Source organism: Rhyacophila brunnea, unplaced genomic scaffold (genome assembly GCF_057557595.1).
Source record: "Rhyacophila brunnea isolate RB1 unplaced genomic scaffold, BYU_Rbru_1.0 scaffold_22, whole genome shotgun sequence".
NCBI lineage: Eukaryota > Metazoa > Arthropoda > Insecta > Trichoptera > Rhyacophilidae > Rhyacophila > Rhyacophila brunnea.
This window is the reverse complement of record NW_028232882.1, coordinates 9,493,300-9,505,486: the sequence shown is the minus strand read 5'-3', so window position 1 is coordinate 9,505,486 and position 12,187 is coordinate 9,493,300. Positions and strand designations below refer to the sequence as shown.

General features: G+C 31.9%; 1 protein-coding gene across 1 annotated transcript in view; it reads right to left on the bottom strand.

Moving 5' to 3' along the window:
* Positions 1–6,164, bottom strand: part of LOC147070022 (extracellular serine/threonine protein CG31145) — a 197,223-nt gene extending 191,059 nt beyond the window's left edge. The window contains exon 1 of the mRNA XM_085949963.1: positions 5,911–6,164. Within this exon, the coding sequence (XP_085806089.1) occupies positions 5,911–6,119 (209 nt within the window). The 5' untranslated portion in view covers positions 6,120–6,164. The remainder of the gene's footprint in view (positions 1–5,910) is intronic.
* Positions 6,165–12,187: the final 6,023 nt, after the last annotated feature.

The window sequence follows — 12,187 nt, the reverse complement described above, 5'->3', positions numbered from 1 at the left end:
CTATCATAACACGAAAACAACTGTGTTTAATAATATTTTTATTAGTATATACCTACCTACAAAAGTCGTGTTACCTGCCATGAAAATATTAAACAATTTCATTGAATTTTAAATTATTTAAAATTTGTATAACTGCTTTATATTTTTTGCCACTTGTATACACACCGTAGCCCGAACAAATACGCAACAGTTGTTTCGTTAGTAAGTGTATAAACATTAATATAATTTAATTTTTGTACTGTGTATGAATACCGTATGTTAAGGGGGGACATGCTCAGCGTAGGTCAAAATGGAGCTTTTGTTCTATTTTAAAAGCATGATCCTGGACATACCTTAAACGTTGTAGATAATCTATTTATATAATTTTGAAGCCTTATTATATTTTATATTTATTTTAAACATTTGATGACTGCATAAAGTATTTTTATTACATAAAATAGTATTCTTTTAAACCTCTCGCTATATAAGCTATATCTTTGACCATTCAAGTATGATAAACATCCTACGAATAATGATTGTTTTATAATAATTATTGACCTAAGAATAAGGTAGAGTTTTTTTGAAATACGCCATTTCTTTTGGCATTCCCCAGTGGTTAAGCTGCAACATACGGCCGTAGCCATAAATTGACAAACTATAATTGAAGTAGGGAGTAAAATGATGTTAACGCGCGTGTTTGAACATGTATCTAACCGTTTTTTTAAACGGTACATGTTATAATACATTGGTTGAAATTACAAAGTTAGTCGCCATCTCTGACGGAATTTATAACACGTAAACCAGCATCGCTATTCGTAATAATTCGGATGAATCATTATCGATAGTTCAAATCCCAATTGATTTTTTTTATAGGATTTTTTACAACGTTTTTCTCAGCTCAGTTTCTTATTAATTTGTCCGGTACAAATCTTGCAATCGATTTTTAACTAACTTCCCGACTAGCTAGGCATTTGAAACTTTTAGAATATATTATAACACGATGCCAATGCATTTTTAATACTTTTAGCCATCTTTAAGTAGAATTGAATTCATTTTCAGTTAATTCTGTTTTGTATGAAAAGTTATTTCGACACCATTATTAGTTGCTGGGGTCTGGGGTCCTAGCAACTAAATTATTAATATATACGTGCGTTACTATGGATATCAATATGACATGTCAAAATGACATTTCAGTATTATTTCTATCAAGTACAATTTTTTTGGATCGTTTAAGCTAGTCAAGTCAAGTTTATATGATTCAACAGAAAATTTAAAAACGTTATATATAAAAAGTTCTTTTTATCTTGTAATTATTTCTAATTATTACTGAGTTTTTTTTCAAAATTTCGTATTTTAAACTGAGTAAGTGGTAAAATTCGTATCCTCAAAATTCCACTGGCCGGGTGAAAGAGTTGAGGTGCTCAGTAGGTACAATGGGAAAGGACCGATAAGTTTTGCGTAGTATCAAAACCAGAAATCTACCTATATCACGTCCGCCACATTTTGCGAGGATAAAGTACAAAATTCCCCAAGTTCAATCAAAAATTAACGATAAACGTAACAGAAGACGACGCTGCTTAAGAACCAACATGATTGATAAGAGTGTAGCTCGAACTGTTCCGAGCAGCAGACGATAAAGAAAAGATCGCCCTGATGGTGGCCGACCTTTGTTAGGTGATGACGTGACAAGAAAAAGAAGAAGAATAAAAGATCTATCATCATCGTTACCGGCCGTATAGTATTATTATAAGACACCGAGCGAGGGAAAGTGATACAATTTGCTTGATATAAATGCAGTCTAGCAATAATACCAACCATAATAATAACCTGTATCTGCATTTTGCAAAATTTCTGAATATTATTTTTTATATCTCGAGAATTCTTGGGGCGAGATTTCTCGATCACAACCTCTAGACCTAGACTAGACGGAAGGGTCGAACGCTTCGTTCAGTAGTTCACGATCGTTGACATCATTCATTAAGTACGCTATTAGGGAATCAATCATTACATTTAAAGTACCTAGTATACCATAGTATACCCATTATAAAAATAACACATTAAATTATATCGTTTAACCTTCAATACACATTACACATTACTCTTCACCTTTAATCTATCTCATTCATTCTACTTTGTAGTTAAATGTATGTTAATCAATTTCCCGATTGTTAATTTGTATTTACAACTACATCATAATATATTTTTATGTTATCATTTTTTACAATGTTAATTGATTGATACACAAATTTGTCGAACACGTAATTTGAGAGGCAACATTATTTAAAACATTGCGATTATATTAATATGGCCGATACTCTACATTGACAAGTATTGATTTTTTAGCAATATTGTATCAGATGTAGTGTGCTTGTTATATGTATATAATAATATTATAATGTACAGAATGTTTATTGATGTAATGGCAATGAATATCTGCATTGACATATAAGGTTATCGCGCATAATTATTGATATCGCGATAGCTACAGGTTGCGAAAAAGATTTTGTACCACTTATTTGAAAATCGGAACCGATATAATTGATGTTTAGCTATAGACTGGTCGCAAAATGATGCTTATAATAAATTTAAACCTATCGTTTTTTTTCATTATCTCCATGCTGGGAAAATGTTCATTGCATTTTTAAAATGTTTTAGTGCAAACATAGAGTTTTTAAGTAGTTTAATGTATTTTGTAAATTTATTAACATAACATATGATACAAGTTGCTGACAGCGTATATGTTACTGACGAAATTGAGAAGAGTTGGGAATTTATTGTTTAGCCTATACATTAGTCGCAAAATGATGCGTGTAATAAATTTAAAGCTATCGTTATTGTTTTTTCATTATTTCCATACTAGGAAAATATTTATTGAAATTTTTAATTTTTTTAGTGCAAACATAGAGTTTTTAAGTAATATATTTTGTAATTTTATTAACACAATTAATACGGATTGCTGTCCAGCGTCTATCTTACTGACGTAAACGGGAAGATTCTTGCGAATTAGTCCGCAAGAGAATTATAGTCCCTGAATATTGCAATAAATGAATTAAGAAATAAAATAGCTACCTATATGACTTGTACTTGATATGAAGTAAATAAAAACTAAACAAATATAGAATACTGAAATGTCATTTTGACATTTTATTTTGATTTCCATAGTAGCGCACGTATATATTAAAAAATTAGTTGCTAGGACCACCCCCTTAGCAACCAATAATAGTCTTTTACGTTTTACGGATTTTTCTGAAATAACTTTCCATACAAAACAGAATTAACTGAAAATGAATCAATTCTGCTAAAAGATGGCTAAAAGAATGCATTGGCATGGCGGGTTTTGGTTTGGAGGGATTAACTTCAATATGGACCACAAACACAATCGAATAGATAATTCCGCGCAGTGTTTGGCGATCGCAATCCGAAACACTTTTTGCATCAATGTTGACAAAACTTGGATCAATTACTATACACCAAGTCCAAACAGCTATCAAAACAATATACAAAGACAAACAAAGTAATGTATAAGTACCTATTACTCGCTTTAGTTTACCAAATCTTTTCAAAGTACCCTCGTCGTATACCAGAAAAATGATTTCCATATTTTATAATAGGTATATCTTGACCTAGCGCCCCGAATATCCCATCACTTATTCTAAATATAGGAAACTTTACCAAGTACTTGTGCCATTTTTTAACGTTACGGTTAATATTGTAGTAGATACATGTATTATTGTCAATACTATGAGGGGGCAAAGTGAATATATTAGAATTTCTATTAATAAAAAAAAAAAACGATTTAAATCGTAATTAGTCTGCATTTTTTACTATTTTCTCTTTATAAATTACCACCCTAATACTCAATTTTATTGTAGTTTTAAAATTTAACAACCACCACTTTTTCGCATTATATAGTTTTCACAATAATTATCTTAGATTTTAAAGTCAAAACACAAAAAAAGTTGATACTTAAAAGTATGAATATTCATTTTATGTGGTAATACAGATTATTTTTAATTATCATGAATTACCATAGATTTTTTTTAATTATTTAGTTCTTGTCGGCTTACAGAAAACCGTCGGCAAATAATTTTTGGAAATAGCTGATATAGGTACCGGATTATAATATGTTAGGTTAGGTTAGGGTTTCATTCTTAAATTCATGAATTTTGCCAAAATCGTCTATGAAAATTAGCGCGGTTCTCGCCTGGCTTCCTGTAAACCGACTTGTACCAATAGAAACCAAAAAAAACGGTGTGTGTCCTTATGTACGCGCGTTAGAAGTTATACTTCTTTTGCGTAACAAAACTTGTGATGAAATAGATTCTTTGACTAGCTCTTTATTGTCTTGGTAAATTACACACTCAAGAAAAAGGACCGCTTATTGAAACGCCGTTGGTTTATTTCTATACACTTTACTAAATTATATAATAGTTTCTAGTTGTTTTTATTTTTAAAGCACCAAATGTCACTCTGACATTTAATCGTTTGTTTACGTAAGGAATTGCAAATTGCCGACAATAATAAATTCGCTGCCTATGCAACGGAACAATTCTAAACTATAATATTATACTGTATAATCGTCACGATTGCAGTATCATACTGGGGCGTAAAGGTAGTGCGTTCGGCTGATAACTGAACAATCAGTGGTTCGAATCCAATCGAATGCGTTTTTTTTCGTGTGAAACGCCAAATATACACTCTGATCTGATTTCCCAAACGCGCTAAAAGAAGTATAACTTCAAAAAAACTGTCGTTATTAAGTAAATCTTTTATATAAGACATAAGTATTATATTAAAATATATTTTTTAAATAGACATTTTATGTTAATAATATGGTCTAAATTGCTCTGATTTTCAGTGATGCTTAACGATTCACTTAAGTACGGTTTTAATGTTATGAATAATTAATTGCTTTTAATATAATAATTAAATCGGTACAATATTGCTTAGTTGGAGGTGACATAAATTTATATGTTTACCTGTCTAAATTTTCTTTATATTTCGTAATTTTTTTACACACACATATCCAGTGGTTTTTATTCTCATTATTTATACAGACTGCTTTCGTTTGCCCAACACACATTCGATCAATGCGTGTCTGATAGGTGACACATTGTAAGAAGTATCTGGTGAATATAAATAACGTAAGGAGCTGAGAATTAAAACAATTCATATGCATTGGAAACCATGTCAAGAATTGATTGTACTTAAATGGTGTAATAAATTAAACACTTCTACTTATAAGTCAGATGAACTTCTTTAATTTTGAATTACGAATCAAACTACATATTGCACGTTAGATACGATTTTATGACAGGTAATAAAACTACACGTTGAAAAAACGGATAATATCTACTAATCAGGTACTTAGTTAATTAAACGTTAATTAATTAATGTAATGAATTGGTTATCATTTTCCCATTATTTGGTTAATTACATGTCTCAAAAAAGTGAATAAAAAACTACAGTATCTATAGTAGTAAAACTTAGTATATTACCTGAGACTTCATTAATACATTTGCTAACTGTCAATTATTTATTGTGAGAAATACCTTGTATTATTTAAATTAAAATACTATAATATGTATATAATAGTAATTATTCCACATAGTTTACAAATAATAAAAACACATTATACATTTATATATCAATTTTTAAATCTCAGTAAATTTAATTGTATTCTCTTAGAAAGTCGTATTTAATTAGTTAGTATATAGTAATATTAGTTTAAATTACATACTATATTAAAACGGAGCAAACCGGTCCTGAACATTATTTAATAATGATGTAGAATAGTTAATTAGTAAGATTATATAATACTGTGATATATTTTAGTAAATGGTATTCAGGTAATTAGGTCACAGATGATTACTTGATAGAGACGTTACATTACAAATTTAAATAGTGTTTATTTTATTATGTTTTTCTTACCTTTGAGATTTCTGCAAGAACATCTTCCTGAATCCGTTGTAAGCGGACCCCTTGACGTCCTTGTCCGTCTTGTACTTGACGCGGCCGTGCGATGGCACCAGCCTGTGCCCCGTGAAGCCGTAGTCCATCTGCAGGTCTATCACCAGGAGCAGGGTGAACAGGACCACGGACACGCTGAGCCCGACGATGATGCGCTCCTTCAGTTTCATGACTCTTCGCGACCAACTCGCCGCGAGGTGGGATGATCTGCGACTGGCCCCTCCGGCATGCGCGCCGCAAAAACACTTGTTTGTATTATTTACGATGTTATTATTATTATTAGCGATGCTAATCGAGCGCGTATCGACGCGAAGATTCTCCGACACGTCACCAGGAGGCGGAGACAGTTTCAACTTTATCTTTCCGCCGCTGCGTTGGACTTGGTAACTATCCGCGTCATCGGGTCTGACCGCAAACTTCTCTGTTTTCTCGTACAGTTTTCTCCCCCGCTCCGATACCTTTTCTCCTAGACTTTGAAGGGTGCGTGACAACAACGGTCTTTGTTGTAGGCTTGTCGGGGGGTTCTGGCTGGATGGTGGTTGGTCTGTCGGCTGGTCGATGGACGTGCCTCGGATCGGCGATTTCACAGCACATTGCAAGTCAGCTGAATGGTTGGCGGCCAGCTCTCGTGAACTAGGGCTTGGTTCCGTGATCCGCCGCCGACTAGGATGTCAGCATCGCGTCGACTAGTCCACAGAGCACTGTTCACTTCTATCTTGAGTCACGTGGTAGTGAGATAACGGTGTTATCTGGATAACCATAGGACTCTCCGCAGCAATCAGCTCTTATCTTGGACAGAAGCGACTCGTCTTATCACGGACCAGCAACTGCAATGGAAAAGAGAGCAATGTATTAATATTTTTCACAGTTACATGTTTCTTTCACGTACGTAGGTACCTATAACCTACACATTCATACGATAATGAGAATATTTCGTAAATAATTTAATCTAAAATGAAACAATGGCAGTTTTACTGTGCTTATATTTTGATTTTTATCAAAAACATACTCCCAAATATAACGCGTGCGATTGCTTTAAAAACAAAACAATACAGAGAGAACCTACCTACTATTTGACGCCTACTTTTTAGAGACAATTTTATTTGTTATGCTTAATACACAAAAAATACAGTACTTAATATGACATATAATATAACACAATTAATATAGATTGTATAACTACCTATATTCAATAGTGTTACCAACTGTACTATAATTATTTTACTTCCACGCTAAATGTATATTCGTAAATTATTATACTATAATTTTACATCAATAAAACAAAAACAGTACAATTTTGAAGATTTCAATACAAAAGTTATACACGTGAGTATTAATATTATTTGATTTTCAGATATACTATATTTACCCACTTTTCTTTAAATATAGATAAGTACTTACTATACATGTGTAATAAAGATGACAATGATTAATAATTATAAAATTCCGCGAGATCAATTTGCCAGGACTGTACTGAAAGAAAATGCTTTTTAATTGTGTTAAAAACATTCAAAATGTCTACGTTATTATAATATTCCATACGGCACACACTAACTGACTAACTGAACAGAAAATGCGTAGTTTTTGAAGAAAGTGTTAAGTAACTTTTCGACATCTGACAGAAAAAGCAGAGTTCGTTTTAAAGTAGGTAAATAAAATATACATTTATAATAATCGATGAAATTTATAAATACTTTTTTTTTTTTGTTCGAAACAGAACACAAAAAACATGATTTAACGAGGCATGTGAGATTTTTATAAAAACCTCAAAAACATACATGTTATAATAAATAAACAGGATTCGAATACCACACCTTATTTAACCTGTCTTTTTACATTGAGTATAATATATTTATCTGTCTGTAACGCAGTACAGCACTGAACACGCACACATACACTACTTCTCTACCCGCGCATTGAACACATTGAATGCATTAGGCGCATCGACAAGAATGTTGTCAGGTGACACTGCCACCCGGTATTATTTTCTAGTAATTAAACATTGTTAACACTTATTTTCTTTGTTTTGTATGTTATGTTGTAAATGCTTCTTAATTTTTCATGTTCACTATCACAGAACAGTTAATTCTGTGTTCCCTGTTCACTATGATATTATATAAGTAGGTACATATATTACATCATTTTGAATTTGTATCTCATTGTCGGATTGAGTGTTTTTATCCCGTGAATTGACAGACGCCTATGACTTATCTAACATCTGTGTCATTGAAGGTGTTTCAAAATCGCTAAAACAAAACGACCAATTTAGTGATAATAATATTATATTTTAAATCAAGCATTCAATTCTGCCAACAAAGAAAATAATAATTCTCGAATAAGTCACAATTTCAAACACATTATCTACTAAAATGTGTTATATACAAAAAATATTCATTTTATTCTGACTATGTACCTACCTTATAAATATAGAAGTTGAACTTTTTTGGAACATACAAATTTGTTGTTGCCATAGAAACACAATGTTATATTATTTAATGAGATATTAACTCATTGTATGGATCAGGGATCTTCATAGTATTGAAAATAATGATTTTATGATTAAATTAATTAGCTAATCAATAATGCTACCATATAATTATTCAGTGATTGGAAACAGGTTATTCTCGAGTGCCGTTTATTCAATAAAAACTCTGAAATAAATCCAAAGAACGATCCATACCAAAAAGTATCTATTAGCTCCACTACACGTGCATGGAATTACTGCCAACCCCTTTACCGTGAGAATATAACTATCGAGACAATACCTGTTTATACAAAAAAATAGTAATTCTATTTTACAATTTTATTATCGATTAAGGGCGGACGTGCTCAGCGTGGGTCAAAATGGAGCTTTTTTCTATTTTCAAAGCATGATCCTGGACATTCCTTAAACGTTGTAGATAATATATTTACATAATTTTGAAGCCTTATTATCCTTTATATTTATTTTAAACATTTGATGACTGCATAAAGTATTTTTATTACATAAAATAGTATTCTTTTAAACCTTTCGCTCTAATGTTTTAGAATATAGTCATATTTCAGTACATCTATGTGCAGTCAGTGGTGTTAAGATTTTTAACATTTATTAATTTTTAAACGCATTTATAAAACCATCAGTATAATTTATATCGACATTATTATAGTGAAATATTTACGATATAAAATTATATTGATAATCTCTGTGATACCAAATTTGACAAGAATTAGGCATTTTATTGTTCAAAAAATGGGCAAGATTAACACATTTGAAGATAATTCTAAAGATACTCATTATAAGCTATGTTTTTGATCATTTAAGTGTGATAAACATCCTACGAATAATGATTGCTTTATAATAATAATTATTCACCTAAGAATAAGGTAGTGTTTTTTTGAAATACGCCATTTATTTTGGCATTCCCCAGTGGTTAAGCTACAACATACGGCCGTAGCCATAAATTGACAAACTATAATTGAAGTAGGGAGTCAAATGATGTTAACGTGCGTGTTTGAACATGTACCTAACCGAAAATTTTGCTTAACATAATAATAGACCCGAGTCGAACACCGCTTGCAACTGACATCTCATATGCCAATATTGCCAAATGGCATTCACAAAAATATGCCAGATAAATTCCAAAACATTGTAGTATATTCCCAATTCCAACTAAATAAATAAAATACACGATGTTTTCATTGAATTGTAACTATCAGTATAAGTAAATAATATACTGGTACCTACGTTCTAATGTACGCATTTTTATTCCATATTTTATGAAAACAATAAGTCGTAAAAATATGCTTATTTACCGTAATTCTTCATGCACACCCTGTGTCAATACTACCAAAAAACACCAACACAACTGCAAATCGTTTTTAGCGTACAACATTGTCCCTGTAGAACGAAATACCTCTAAGAAAATGAGCCAAATGGCAGTAAAAATGCTAGATTCTTTCAAAACTCAAAAATGTCTAGATACTATAGTTCAAAAAAATATTTCTTAATTATTAATCTATTTTTTAGAAGAAGAAAGATCGAAGAGGAATTTTGAACTTCACAACTAATAAAACAATATTAATTTTTAATACAAGTAAGAAAATAAAAATTTACTCATCATTTTGTATGTCACATTCATCAGATATAAAATACAGAAGACCAGCATATAGATTTTCATGCAAATCTGGTATAATATTCTAGCTTTATTATGATAAGTTTTAAGCTGTTGCCGGGGTAACAAAAAAGGGTCTAGGACGATTTGGCACCGGACAACTGGACGCCACGGAATTCTAAAATAAATAGACGTTAGGTACATATAGGTATATTCAATATTATTATTTATATTTAAATGATTATATTATGATTTAATAGTTGGTGAGAATGTAAATATGCAGACGTAAACAATGATTTAATCGTGCATATGTTTAAGTTCCGACGAAAAAAGAGTTTTTTTTTTTTATATAAAGCCTTAGGCATGGTAATTCTCAATCCGCGATAAAGAATACATTATGTTAACATTAAAATGAATTCAAACTACTAAGTAGTAGATAGAAACTGATTAAAATACCTCGTCTACGTTCTGTATACGTGTCTACGACAGTGCGGCGTCCAATTGTCCGGAGGCCAGTCATCCCATTCCCAAAACGCTAGATTTAACGCCATACTCCAGATGCAATATTTGCAAGCTAGATTTGATGAAGCTTACCACTATAAAAAATGCTTGTTTACTATGACCCACTTTGCATCTCAGTTTCAGAACTGTTGCCGACGTCTGTGTAAAATATACAATTACATAATTGATTGACATAATAATATTGTTATGAATGTATAGAATCGATGTTTAAAAATAAAGTCCATTATGTCAGCCAGTGTCAGGACGTGATGATAAGAAAACAAAAATAATAATAAATAAATTGTTGGCAGCGATTCAAATGCAGTGACCGACCATTGACACGTCTACGTATATGCTATGATCACATTATTTAATAAAAATGAACATGCCTCAATAATGTTGCATTAAATCTTCTGCAAGATTATTGAACACGTTGCAAGTAGTGCAGGAAATCAAAACAAATGTAAATTATGCTAAACACAATTATTGCAATTCGGTTGTCGTCTATCCGCATCATTACCGTAATATAAAATTATCCTGCTGCTGCAATGGAATAGTGGACTCATGACCCCACATCCTGAAGCGGGCCCCCAGGCTGGGATGGTTAGTGCCACCCCCTACCTATCGCTAAGATTAAAGGCAGTGTGACGCGCTACAGTAGCGTTTTCCAAAATGGTGTACGCGGTAAAATTAAGGTGTATTTTTAGCGTTTTTTTGTGTATTTTTTATTATGTACTTACATCCATTTGAATTAAATAAAAATTGCATCGTAAAATCAAATATTTTAAATTATTTATATCATTTAAGTAAAATAGCGCCGCAGGCGACCTTTTTTATCATTAGAGCAAATTTGTGATTTGTATTTATCTCATTTATCGGGTCGACTTGCCACACCGGGCCCTTCCTGAACCCGGTAACCCTTGTAATTATTTAGCTTCAAATTGCATGCAAAGTTGTTAATTCCATAACTACCCATGGGTACAAGGGGACATGGGGACAAGGGGGGGCTGGCAGGGCTCTAGCCTGGGGCCCCAGACTTAGAGGGGCCCAGCGTGGCAGATGGACCAAATACGTGAAATTACACACTCTTCTTTTTTACAAATTTACAAATCTTCAAAAAAATTATATTCATATCAGCCATTGAAGATTAGAACATTTCTACGAAACCTACTCCAAAACAGAGTGACAAGTTTGGAGGCCCCCTTATGAGTTTTAAAACTGAGATGTTGGTACTTTCTAAAGTCCTAAAAGTGACCGCATCATCCGATTTATGGAAAACAGCCACTGCTTTCAAAAGTTGTAATGATCGTATTAGTTACATCGTTCGCCGCCCCCAAACAACGTATGACCTGCTTTACATCATATGACGTCACATTGTAATACATTTTACTGATAATCTTCTTTTGAAATAATCAATAACGCACTAAAAATCGTTTCGAAATAAATACAAAGAATTTCAAATTACACACATTTTTATTTTCTATAAAGACGGATGGATTTATTTATTGTTTTTAAATAAATATTGAAACTATGAACAGTTATAAATAATAATATATTATCTTCGTAATCATTCGAGAGAATTTTATTTATCATTGATTATCAAACTACACTTTACGTCCTTTACGACGATAAAAATAACCATAAAA